This window comes from Narcine bancroftii, chromosome 7 (genome assembly GCF_036971445.1).
Source record: "Narcine bancroftii isolate sNarBan1 chromosome 7, sNarBan1.hap1, whole genome shotgun sequence".
Lineage (NCBI taxonomy): Eukaryota > Metazoa > Chordata > Chondrichthyes > Torpediniformes > Narcinidae > Narcine > Narcine bancroftii.
The window spans coordinates 149,881,095-149,893,983 of NC_091475.1; the positions used below are offsets into that span (position 1 = coordinate 149,881,095).

The 12,889-nt window shown below is 38.5% G+C and overlaps 1 protein-coding gene across 4 annotated transcripts in view; it reads right to left on the minus strand.

The window, feature by feature from the left end:
• amotl1 (angiomotin like 1) overlaps window positions 1-12,889 on the minus strand; it is a 118,749-nt gene that overhangs the window by 31,143 nt on the left and 74,717 nt on the right. For all 4 annotated transcript variants that reach the window (XM_069890803.1, XM_069890802.1, XM_069890805.1 and 1 more), the window contains one exon: window positions 2,880-3,025. In XM_069890803.1, coding sequence (XP_069746904.1) covers window positions 2,880-3,025 — 146 coding nt within the window. The remainder of the gene's footprint in view (window positions 1-2,879; window positions 3,026-12,889) is intronic.

A 12,889-nucleotide genomic window follows, 5' to 3' on the forward strand; every position in this document is an offset into this window, starting at 1 on the left:
CGATATTGGCTTGATGGAAGAAAATACACAGTAGTGGTGGATGGTTGCTTCTCAGACTGGAGGTCTTTGTCGAGTGGTGTGCCTCAGGGATCTGTGTTGGGACCATTATTGTTTTTTATCTGTATAAATAACCTCGAAGATAATGTGATGAATTGGTTCAGCAAGTTTGCTGATGGCACAAAGATAGGAGACGTAGTGGACTGTGAGGAAGACATTCAAAGTTTGCAGAGGGATCTGAACCAGCTAGGAAATTGGGCCAGTAAATGGCTGATGGAATTTAATGAAGACAAGTGTGAGATGTTGTGCTTTAGAAGAGCATCTCAGGGTAGGAGGTACACAGTAATTGGTAGGCCATTGAGGAGCGGAGGAGCAAAGAGATCTGGGAATACATATACATTGTTCCCTGAAGGTAGTGTCACATGTGGATAGGGATGTAAAGAAAGCTTTTAGCATCTTAGCCTTTATAAATCAAAGTATTGAGTATAGAATTTGGGATGTTATGTTGAAGCTATTCAAGTCATTGGTGAGGCCACATTTAAAACATTGTGTGCAGTTCTGGTTGCCCAGCAGCAGTTAAGATATCAATAAGATTGAAAGAATGCAGAGAAGATTTACTAAGATTTTGCCGGCTTTTCAGGAGTTGAGTTACGAGGAAAGATTAAACAAGTGAGGACTATACACCTTGGAATGAAGAAGAATGAAGGGAGACTTGATAAAGGTTCATAAGATGGAAGATGTTTGCTCTACCACAGAAGATAAAATTTGAGCAATTTATTTTGCCATATTGGGACACCATAATAATTCATCATTACCAAATAGTAAGTTATGAATACAAACATGCAAGCCCTCAGTTCCATTGTCTTGTCTTGGCAATAACCTGGCAGATCAGTAGAACCTGTTGAATTGGTACAATTGGTCATTTTCAGTTGCTTATGACATTATAAGACTTCTACAAATGATCCTGTAAAGTTAAGGAATACATTTCAGAATGAGGCCAATGGAACACTGATACCGACCGGGTCAGACCATTTTTCTGGTGGATGACTAACATTGGCATCCCCAGATGTGAACAAGGGTCCATTTGAAATGCAGCCTTTTTACATAATAAAGTTTCCAGCTAACACTTCAAAAAAAGTTATGTAAAGGTACACTAATTTTTTTAAAAGGTAATATGGTTAGTGTAGCAGTTAGAGCACCACTGTTACAGCACCAGTGACCCGGGTTTGAATCCAGCACTGTCTGTAAGGAGTTTGTACATTCTTCCCGTGTCTGTGTTGGTTTCCTCTGGGTGTTCCAGTTTCCTCCCACCCTTCAAAATGTATGGGGGGTTGTAGGCTAATTGGGTGGCATGGGCTCATGGGCTGGAAGGGCCTGCTACTGTGCTGCATGTCTAAATTTAAATTCAAATTTTAAAATGTAAATCCACAAATAGCAGTACATGCACACAAGATTGGTCCACTTTATACTTTGTTAATACAAATCGATGCAAGCTTCATCTGTAAAATTACTAACACAAATTTATAAAGAAAAAAATACATAGTATACAAGTTAATGATCACATCTTAAACTATGGGATTAGGAAGTTAGAGTGATGGCAAGTGCTCTCCTTTGGTTTAAAAAAAATCCATTAACTACAGATCTGGGAAAAGTAGAAAGGCTGGGAAGCTTGCAGTAAGCAGCAAGTTTGGCAATGGTCAATTTATTTTCAACTGTGCGTTCTACCCCCCCCCCACTTGCTGAGAAGTTCTTTGCATTATAACTGGTCTACATGTAAAAGAATGGTGAAGTTGGGATGGGAAGAACAGCTATAAATTATAAATAGGATTCCAGTAGCATAATCTTGGGGCTTCTCAATTTAGTTCCCAGTAGGACTAATCAAAACAGCATTTTGCTCAACTCAAATTAAAATGGCTGCCTTGTTCAGAGAGACCACAAGAAATTGCTTTAATATGAGCTCAGCCTTGGCATCGGCTCAAACGGAGAGCACAGAAAGTGTTTCAAAGACGTACTTGAGGCAAACATGAAGTAATGCAGCAATGACTGCTTTTATGGGAGGCTAACACCCAGCACTGCTCTAGATGGACTAAGAACATGCCACAAGGAACTAGTTCTTTGAAACCACATGATGGTAACAGGAAAAGAAAAATCGAGAAGGCAGAAATGATGTGCTGCGGATGAGATAAATATCCGGACTCCTCCATCCTATCTGGCTGGAATGCAGCAGTCTGTGTCATTCCCGGACCAGACTGTTCAGGTTAAACATTCATTGGATGATAATCATCCTTGATCAAAGGCATCAGCTATGCCATTTTAAAAATGATATGAAAACAATCACACTCCTGTGCCAAAGTTCTTTGGATACTGAATTCAAATGCAAATTTGGATTATGGTTTTGTTCTGTTTTGGCTATGCTTAACATGAGTAATTCCCAAAGTTTAAAATTTTACAATATTTACACACCCCAAAAAAGATACAACACACGTGTTAAAAAGCATAGTCTGCTAACCTGTTTACATCACACATTTCAACTACCCTCAATTTCCAACATCTGAGCGAAAAAATACTTTCAAATGATGCACCTTATACTTTAATTATTGTTTCCACAAAGAATTACTTTAATAAACATATGTGAAGGAGGATCAACATTCATAGGGGAAGAATTAAGAATATGAATAATTGAAATTTAATTTCTATGCAGCAGTTTTTTTTTGAGAAACTATTTGCACATTGCTACATAATTTGTAAAAATAGCAAGTCTGTTAACATTTGGAGACCAAATACAAACTGCAGTGCTGGCAATTGTGATGAATCTGGCTGTCGCCAAGGAGCATCAACAAATCAAACTAAATGATACTCAAACATTGTGGTTATCAGCTCACCTCCTCTTCCAATCTGACCACCTTGGCTTGGGCATTGTTCAGCGCCTGTTCCAAGATTTCAATATGCTTCCTCTGGTCTTCATTGGCTGAATTCATTGTGGCCAGTTCCATTTCCAGCTTTTCCTTTTCCTTCAAATACTCCTTGTCTGCATTAAAGGCAGAGAACAAAGTAGTCTTCCTGTTAGCTGGAACTAAGTGAGATAGACACAAGCAGAAAAGAGCTGTGACTCAATTTAGGATAGCTCATAATGTTCATTTGAAAATTTTCACTGTTATAGCATGTTTCAGCTGTAATCAATGGCTGCTCTTTAGAATTACAGGGTAGCCTTTCATATTTGTTGAACTTTTGATTTTATTTGTAGCAATTAGCTTCTGGCTGGGTAGAAAAATTTCTTGTTTATTTTCATTGTGTGACGTCGTTGTTTAACGGGTTTAATGTATCATATAGATTGAACGTTGAGTGAATGGGGAGGGGGGTGAGGGAGAGAGGGAAGGGAGGGAGGAAAAAGGGGAGAAAATGACAGTGTATATTCAAGAAGGAATATGTGTGTATATTGGTCAGTATGGTTCATAGTGTGAAAAATTAAAAAAAATTAAAAAAAAGATTCACCTACTGTTAATATATTTGAAATGCAATGATTGATGCTATTTAGACAACCACAAATACCCCAATGAACTTGAGCAAAAGAAAAATAAACTAAAATTTCTCAGCAGGCCAGGCAGCATCTATGGAGTGAGAAAGAGCATCAATATTTAATTTGAACAGCTATTCATTTGAACATTCAGGTCACTGGGCTAAAACATCATCTGATTTCCTCTCCACAGATGCCTTTTGACTTGTCAAGTATCTTAACCATGTTCTGTTCTATTTTAGATTTCCAATATTTTGTTTTCCAAACTTGAATAACAGGGGTGCCATTTCATCTGATAATACTGGTTAAAAGTGGATGTTCGCCGAGTTATTGAAAGGATTAGTTTTAAAAAGCATCAAAAAAGATATTCTACAAAAATTTAAACTTAATTGAAATAAAGGTGGCCACCTCCACGAATGTAGCAAGCAGTCCCTCATTAAGTACTGGAATATATCTTGAGTACTCAAGCACAAATGCAGAGTTTAACTTTCTCAAAGAGAGAGACACTAGCTAATTCAAACTGATTAAAAGGATTTTTTTTCTAAACATTAATTGCCAACTTACTATAATCACAACTTAAACCTGTGATGCTACAAAATAAATGTTAAAATATTCATAAGCTCAAAAATATCCATTTATTATTTTACCTCATTTTTTTAACTGTCAAATTAAAATATCCTATTAATTTATTATCTCTTCTTTACAAAGGGCTTCTGTTATCATTCTATCAATGATATGAAAATATTAAGTAATACATGTAAACACTGTGTATGCCAATATAAAATTTAAAGATTCATGAGCATAACTGCCAAAAAGAAACGAAATAATAAACTGTGTTTGAGATCACAGAATTCAAACACAGAAAATTTGAATCACATTGCATTGAAATAGGCCCTTCACCCCATCAATCCAATGCAAATCACATTATTCTAATATATTACAATTTCACATGCCTACACTAATCTCATATCACTTTTTTCCTTGCTCATTCAAAAATTGGTCAGATGCCTCTTAAAAGTTGCTACTGTTCCTGCCTTCACCACCTCCTTTAGCAACTCATTCCAGCTACCAACTACTCAGTGTCTGGGGGAAAAATACCCCTCAGATCATCTTAAACCTTCTCTCTCACCTAGAACCTATGCCCTCTAGTTTCAGGCACCCTAGCATGGGAAACAATTATATCTATCTACCCTATCTTTGCCCCTACATTTTAAATATCTCTATCATGTCACCACTTAGCTCCATTTGCTCCAGGAAATACAGACCCACCCGATCTGATCACTCCTTATCATTCCAGTTCATCCTAGGAATCATTTTTGCACCCTCTCTCACTTATTCGTATTTTTCTTGCAACCAGACCTGCACATCATACTCTGAATGCAGTGTAGCCAATATATTGAACAACTGTAATATGATGACACAACTCTTGTACTTGGCTAATAAAGGCAATCACACCTTATTCACCATCTTTTCTTGCGTGTGGCCATTATTAGGGCAACTATGTAGTTGTACAATGAGGTCTCCGATCAACAATAGAAACCTATCATTCATGAGTATGTCCTGACCTGGTTGCAAAAAATGGACAACTTTAATCTGAGTCAAATTCCATCTGTCAGCCCTCTGCTCACTTTCTCAATTTCATCAATATCCTTCTGTAACTTTGATAATGTCCTTTATTGTCCACTATAACCACTAATTTTGATTTCATAGAACCATTGAATATTATAGCACAGAAAGAGGCCCTTTGGACATCTGGTCCATGCCAAACTATTTTTATGCCTGGTCTTATTAATTTGCACCCGGACCATAGCCCTTCATACCTCTCCCACCCATGAACCTGGGCAAATTGTTATTAAATATCAGAATTGAGGCCGCATTCAACATTTCAGCTGGTAGCACATTCCACACTTTCATCACTCTCTGTGTGAAGAATTCCCCACTATCATTCTCCTAAACATCTCACCTTAACCCCTGTCCTCTAGTTCGTGTCTCACCTAACCTCAATGGAAAAAGCCTGCTTGAATTTACCCCTCAAAATGTTTATACTTCTATCAAATCTCCTTCTTTCTCCAACTCTTCAGGGAATAAAGTCCTAACACATTTCACATTTCTCTAACTCAGTTTCTCGAGTCCCAACAACATCCTTGTATATCTTCTTTTCAATCTTTCAATCTTATTTGTATCTCCCTCGGTGACCAACACTGCACACAATACTCCAAATCGATATTGGCAATTAGCCGAACTACAATAATTCAGTCAATACCATGCCATGTATAGCAGACTAATTGGAAGAAGAAACTCAAAATAGTCTTGGCATTCAGATCATGTAATACTGGCCTTGTGTGGGAGAGGTATGAAGGGTGCAAATTCATAAGACCATGCATAAAAATAGTTTGGCATGGACCAGATGTCCAAAGGGCTTCTTTCTGTGCTCTAATGTTCAATGGTTCTATGAAATCAAAATTAGTGGTTCTAGTGGACAATAAAGGACAAAATTCAAATTGTTATAGTCCACAGACAACAACATGGTTTTCAGTGGTGGAACAATTAAATTTAGGAATGAGCAACAGACCAGAAATGGAAAATGCAGAAATCTTGAAGTACAAACGGGAGAAGACTAGAGCAGAAAAAGGGCATACAGGGGTTCAAAACAACAATGGGCAATTTTAGTAGGTTGGAGCTGTAGCAAGCATGGTGAAATATCAACTTTTTTCATTACTAATTATTTAATGTACCAAGTATTTAAGTCTTTAGTGGAATAAATTAGTATCATAGCAATTGACCAGAATTTTGCCAACAGCTGGTTGTCTAATGATATTGAATTACTAAAACATAATTTTCACATAAATATAGCACACATTGGTTTTGGTTGGGAAAAATGGCAAAAAAACATCAGCTGCAAAACCTCTGACAAAAATGTGATGCTATGTTTGCTATTATAATGAATTCTTTCATTGTCCTAAATGGAAACGCTTCAGATCAGTAACACAGAGAAAATGCTTGAAAGCTCTTAATTTGCTTGGTGTTGTTCTCAATGGCTTATTTAACATTAAAATTTAGACAGACAGCACTTCCGGCCCATAAGCCCAGATCCCGAAATCCATCTATAACCAACAATCCCCATATGTTTTTCAGGGAGGGAGGAAACCAGAGCTCCTGGAGGAAACCCACACAGCCACAGGAGAAATGTACAAACTCCTTACAGAGGGCATTCCCCCCCCCACTCAAAAAAAATCAATTTTATATTATTTTATGATCTAACTTACTGGCAAACACTATATATACTGCAGAAATTTTCTTAATTCTAACAAAAGGAGAGAGCCTTAATCTATTAATTCATAAATGGCCAGCAAATGAAAGAAGAACAGCTCAGTCTGTTTGATGGTTATTGGAATGGAGCTGATATTAGGTGAGATGACTGCAAAAATGGCTACCCAGTAAACTCAGGGCAATATCTCCAATCTGAAATAAACCAAGTCCAATGAGCAGCAGTTATACGTCTTACAATCAATGCATCTATAACTATAGCACTGAACCAGGCCCTTCAGCCCTTCAAGACTGGGTGAACAATTACTCTGCCTAGTCCTACTGACCTGCACCCAGTTCACATTCTCTCCCATCCATGTACCTGTCCAAATTCTTCTTAAATGTTAAAATTGAGCCTGCATTCACCACTTCAGCTGGCAGCCTCTCCCATACTCCCACCACTCTCTCTGTGTGAAGAAATTCCTCCTATATATTACCCCAAACTTCTCCCCTCTCACACTTAATCCATGTCCTCTGGTTTTTAATCTCACCAAACCACAATGGAAAAAAAGCCTATTTGAATTTACTCTATCTATATCCATCATAATTTTATGAAGCTCTATCAAATCTCCCCTCAATCTTCTATACTCCGGAGAATCAAGTCTTAACCTATTTAATCTATCCCTGCAACTCAGTTTCTCATGTCTCGGCATCATCCTAGGAAATCTTCACTGCACTCTTTCAATTTTATATCTTTCATGTAGTTAGGTGATCATCTAGATCATTGATATAGATGACAACAATCAATGAACCCAGCACTGATCCTTGAAGTGCACCAGGCCTCCAGTCAGGGAAGTAATCATCCACTATCACTCTGGCTTCTCCTGTAAACCCAATGTTTAATCCATTTCACTACCTCACCATGAACATTGAGTTACTGAATCTTCCTGATTAATATCCCATGTGGAATCCTGTCAAAGGCCATACTAAATTTCATGTAGACGACATCTGCAGCCTTACCTTCATCAACGTTCCTGGTAACCTGCTGGAAAAACTAAGTTTGGTTAAACACGACCTACCAAGCACAAATCCAAGTTGACTATCGCCAGTCAGTCCCTGTCTATCCAAATACTTGTATATCCAATCTCTTAGCACACCTTTCAATAACTTACCTACTACTGATGTCAGGCTCACTAGCCTATAATTTCCTGGGTTATTCTTGGACCCTTTTTTTAAACAACTGGACAATATAGTTGGATAGACAAAGCTTGTATTCTCTTGAATTTAAAAGATTGAGGAGAGATTTTATAGAAACATAAAATTCTTAAGGGTTTAGACAGACTAGATGCAGGAAGGTTGTTTCCAGTGCTGGGAGAAACTAGAACCAAGGGTCACAGTTTAAGGATAAGGGGGAAGTTTTTTAGGACTGAGATGAGCAAAGATTTCTTCTCTCAGAGAGAGGTGGATCTGTGGAATTCTTTGCATAGGAAGAAGTTGAGGCTGGTTCGTTGTCAATATTTAAGAGTAGGTTAGATTTGGCTCTTGTGGCTAAGGGGATCAGGGGGTAAGGGGAGAAGACAGGAACCGGATACTGATCAGCAATGATCATATTGAATGGTTGAGTAGTCTTGAAGGGCCAAATGGCCTACTCCTGCACCTATTTTCCATGTTTCTAGGTTTCTATGAACTACGCTCCAGTCCTCTGGCACCATACCTGTGGTTTAGGACATTTTAAATATATTTGCCAGGGTTGGGAAAAATGGAAAAAAATATCTATATATTTAGCTACAAGACCATTTATTCCCAAATCCAAATTATTAACATACAACGTAAAATTATGTGATCCCAACACTGACCCCATGCAATTTCTGCACTAGCTCCCTTCAAGGCCTGAGGGAATATCTTGTCAGGCCCTGGAGATTAACTTCATTCACTTTAAGACAGTAAGCACCTCCTCCTCTTTAATATATGTTCCATGACCTCTCTGATTGTTTACCTCACTTCCCTAGATTCTGTGCCAGTTTCCTGATGCAAAAAACACCATTTAAGATCTCCCCAATCAGTTCTGGATTCACACACAACTGACCACTCTGATCTACAAGTGCCTAAACTTTTATCTGGAATTCTGAAAACCATCAATCTCCAAAAACCGGCACTTTTTTTTGGTCGATGACATCTGCTCATCAAAGATGGAGTTTGGCGCCAAACATGGTCTGACGTGATCCTCACTCAACTCCCGTGTGTCCTGTCGCGTAACAGTATCACCACCTACTAAGTGGCCCTTCATGGCATGCATCACTGTTAATTATAAGAGCAACTCCCTGTCAGGCACCATCGCCGATTAGTGCAATCGTTACTTTATAAGAGCTTCTCCCTATTGAATGTCATCGTCACCCACCCTCCTAGTCAAAGCTACCAGTCAGAAGCCTCTGCGAAGCCTATGAAACTAGTAAAGAGAGCTGCAGAGTACCCTATGAGATACAGAAAAGGAAGCACCTTTCATTATCGATTGCGCAGAAGTTATTACGAAGCTTAATAGTGGCGTATCTGTGCATCATATATGATTTGAGGAAACAGAAAGAACAGTTGTTGAAGTTTTACAGTGAGAGTGGTGACCACAGACTGATGAACAAAAGGAAAACTTTGCATAGGATAAAAAACGTAGATAATGACCAAGAGCTTATTGAATGGGTCCAACAACTAAGAAGTGAACGCATGCCACTGAATGGTCTGCTTGTAATGAAACAAGCTCAAAAATTCCACGAAGAACTGAACTTTAAGGGTGAGTCTGAATACTCACATGGTTGGCTGCAAATATTTAAGAAGTGTCATGGTATAAAATATCTTATAAATTGTGGTGAATAAGCTTCTGCAGATTATGGACTTGTTAATGCGTGGAGAAATGTAACTGAACCAACATTAAAACATGTTTAGCCTTGACTTTGGCCATCAACAATATGATGAAAATGAGCCTTCAGGTGAAGACTTTGAAGGTTTTTGTGTCAGTAACGAGAGAAGGATGATCGCTGACCTCATTGCCTACGCTAAACGTGTTGCAGCAGAAAATGTAAACACATTAGAGGCAGCCGACATCGAAGAAGTGCTGAACATTAACAATGATGCTCCCGTTGTGCATTCCTTGAGTGATGGGGAAATTGCTGAAATAGTGTTACATACCGATAAGCATGAGGAGAGTAGTGATGAGGACGGAGACATTGTGCACACAGGTGAAAAAAATGCCCATTGATGATATGGTTAAAATGTGAGATCAGTTAAATGGTGGGATGGGACGACATTCATTCATCAGGGAGCATGAGATTATCGCTGTTTATTCAATTAAAGAGAGACTGCTTGACAGAAACCTCTTTTAATGAAACAGACGACACTGGAAGAAGTCTTTAAAAATATTTCATTCTGATGTTGAACTGCATTTTCACTGTTTGAGATGTCTGCAATGTCAGAGCCAGTTTTATTTTGAAGTTTTACTTTAAAATAAAAAAGAAACACGCTAGTAATATTATGGTCTTTTATGATCTTTATTTATCTAAATTCATTATCACCCCATGCCCCGTTTTGTGTGTTTTTTAAATATTGCATTTGATTAAAAGGACTACCCTTTTAAAATGATTCCAAAATTTAGAAGATTCTGAACAACGGCAGGTGTCCAGTCCTGACGATTCCAGATAAAAGGTTAGGCACCTGTATAAGAGGATAAATTTTGTCTCTTACTATCCTTTCACTCTTAATATATCTGCAGAAACCCTTAGGATTTTTCCTCACCTTGTCAAGGAAATTTTTATTGATCATTTTCTTATTTAAGTGCTAATCTTTAATTTACTGTTGACATAGACTTTAATTTCCTCGCACCTGTTTTGATGGCCAGGAAAAAGTTCATTTGCCACTTGTTTGTCCATTCTCCTAATTTAAATCTCCCTGCAGCCTTTCTGTTTCCTCCTTACTACCTAGCTTTACACCTTTTTTTTTATCATCTGCAAACTTAGCTACAAAGCCATTTATTCCCCAATCAAAATCTTTAAGATACAACATAAAAACAAGAAGCCCTAACACTGACTCCTACAGTACACCACTAGTAACCGGTAGCCAACCAGAAAACAACCTAGTCAAATCCACAGTTTCTCGATTCTTTTGCATTTTCTCAAAATTTTCCTTTCTCCAATTTAGATTCTCAATTCAAAGTCCAGAACTATCCTTCTCCATAATTAACTTGAAACTAATGCTATTATGGTCACTGGACCTCCACATATTTCTGTCTCCTGTCTTGTCTCGTTCCCACAGAGGAGAACAATACTGGAGTATTGCACTCTCTCTAGTTGGTATCTCGATATACTGATTTAGAACACTTTCCTGAACACATTTGACAAACTCTAAGCCATCCAGCCCTTTTACTTTATAGGAGTCCCAGTCAATAAGTGCAAAGCTAAATCACCTATTATCCAACCTCTTCATAATCACCAATACTTTCCCCAGAACCACAGGAAATATAACACTTGCTCCTACACCTTCTCCTCCATCAAGGCCCCAAACAGCACTACCACGCAAGGCAAAGATTAACATGCACCTTCACTAACTTAATTGACTGTGCTCTGTGCTCCCAATATAGTCTCAATAAGACCAAACGCTGACTTGGGGACAGTTTCGTGGACATCTATACTCTGTTCGCAATGGGCATCCTAAGCTCTCAATTGCATGTCACTTCAACTCCCCTTCCCATTCTCACACTGGCTTATCAGTCCTGGCCCTTGTTCAATGCCAGAGAACTGGAAAAAGAACACCTTGTATTCCACTTAGGCAGTCTACAGCTCAATGGCATGAATAGAGAATTTTTGAATTTCAGGTAATGAGCTCCCTCTCTCTTCTTTTGTATCACTTTTTTTTGCTCTCTTTCCCAACCATCCCCATCCAGTGTTGACAGCCTTTGTCTTCCAACCACCCATTCCACTGTACAACTCATCTTCCTCCAGCTGATCCCTTTCTTTTTCTTGCCTCTCCCTTCCTTTGTCTGGCATCTTCCACTCCTCTGCTCTGGTCTGTTATGTTTCACGTCTTCCTGGTTCACTTATCTCGTGTGGGGCATCTGTCCCAACCCTCCAGCTCTGGCGCTCTTTTTGTACCAGCATTCTGATGAAGGGTTTTGGTTTGAAACATCAACCACTCTTTTTCTCCCATTGATGCTGCTTGACCATTATCCACCAGCAGATTATGTTTGGCTTTAAATTCTAACATCTGTAGTTCATGTGGGTCTCCAAAATGCAGATTATTGTATTTGTCTTCAGATCAAGAGTTACTTCTTCATTTGTAAACCCTGCACACATTGATCCTCCCAATGTGAGACTCTCTTCATCAGTCATAAAATATATGGCTGGAAACACTCAGCAGATAAGGCAGCATCTATGTTTACCCACCTACAGTGAGCCCATGAAGATTCTGGCAGATGGTGCAGAATGCTTCTGGCATCACTCTGATGGGTCTTCTCTATCTGTGCTGATAAAGAGAAATTCCGGTGGTTAATCTACTTTGTCCATCGTTGGTCAATGGTGAAGAAGAGCTATAAGACTATTGTTACACCTTAATCATTGAACTCCAATCATCATAAATCAATCTTGAAGGACAGGTTGTAAATGTCCCAGACAATCTATGGAGAATACCTGGATCAACTTATTTCTTGTAGCCCTGATTGATTATTTTGACTGTGCAGAGGGAACTCAACTTGGGAAACAACATTCTCTCTAAAAGTCATCTGACTTCTGAAATACTCACTACTCTGAATAGAACCATTAGAGACATCCAATGCATTTTCTTATTAAAGAAGTTTGTGCTTTACAACAATTAGAAACTCTATCATCTCATGGTGAGTTATTGAGGTGCTTCACTGACTTGTGTATTCTTGTAATGCTCCTGTCCCACTCACCATTCAGCCAACTTTGTCAGAAGAGAATGAGGAAAGAAGTACTGGAAATCTTCAGAAGATTAGGCATCTCTATTAACCTACAACAATTTTACACTAACAAAAGTTGGTTTGCAGTTGTAGCAAGCAAACAAGAAGGGAAATAGGATGTCGGTCTTTTTTGCTTCAGGGATCGAATTTAAGAGAAAGTAGGTTCTGTAACAACT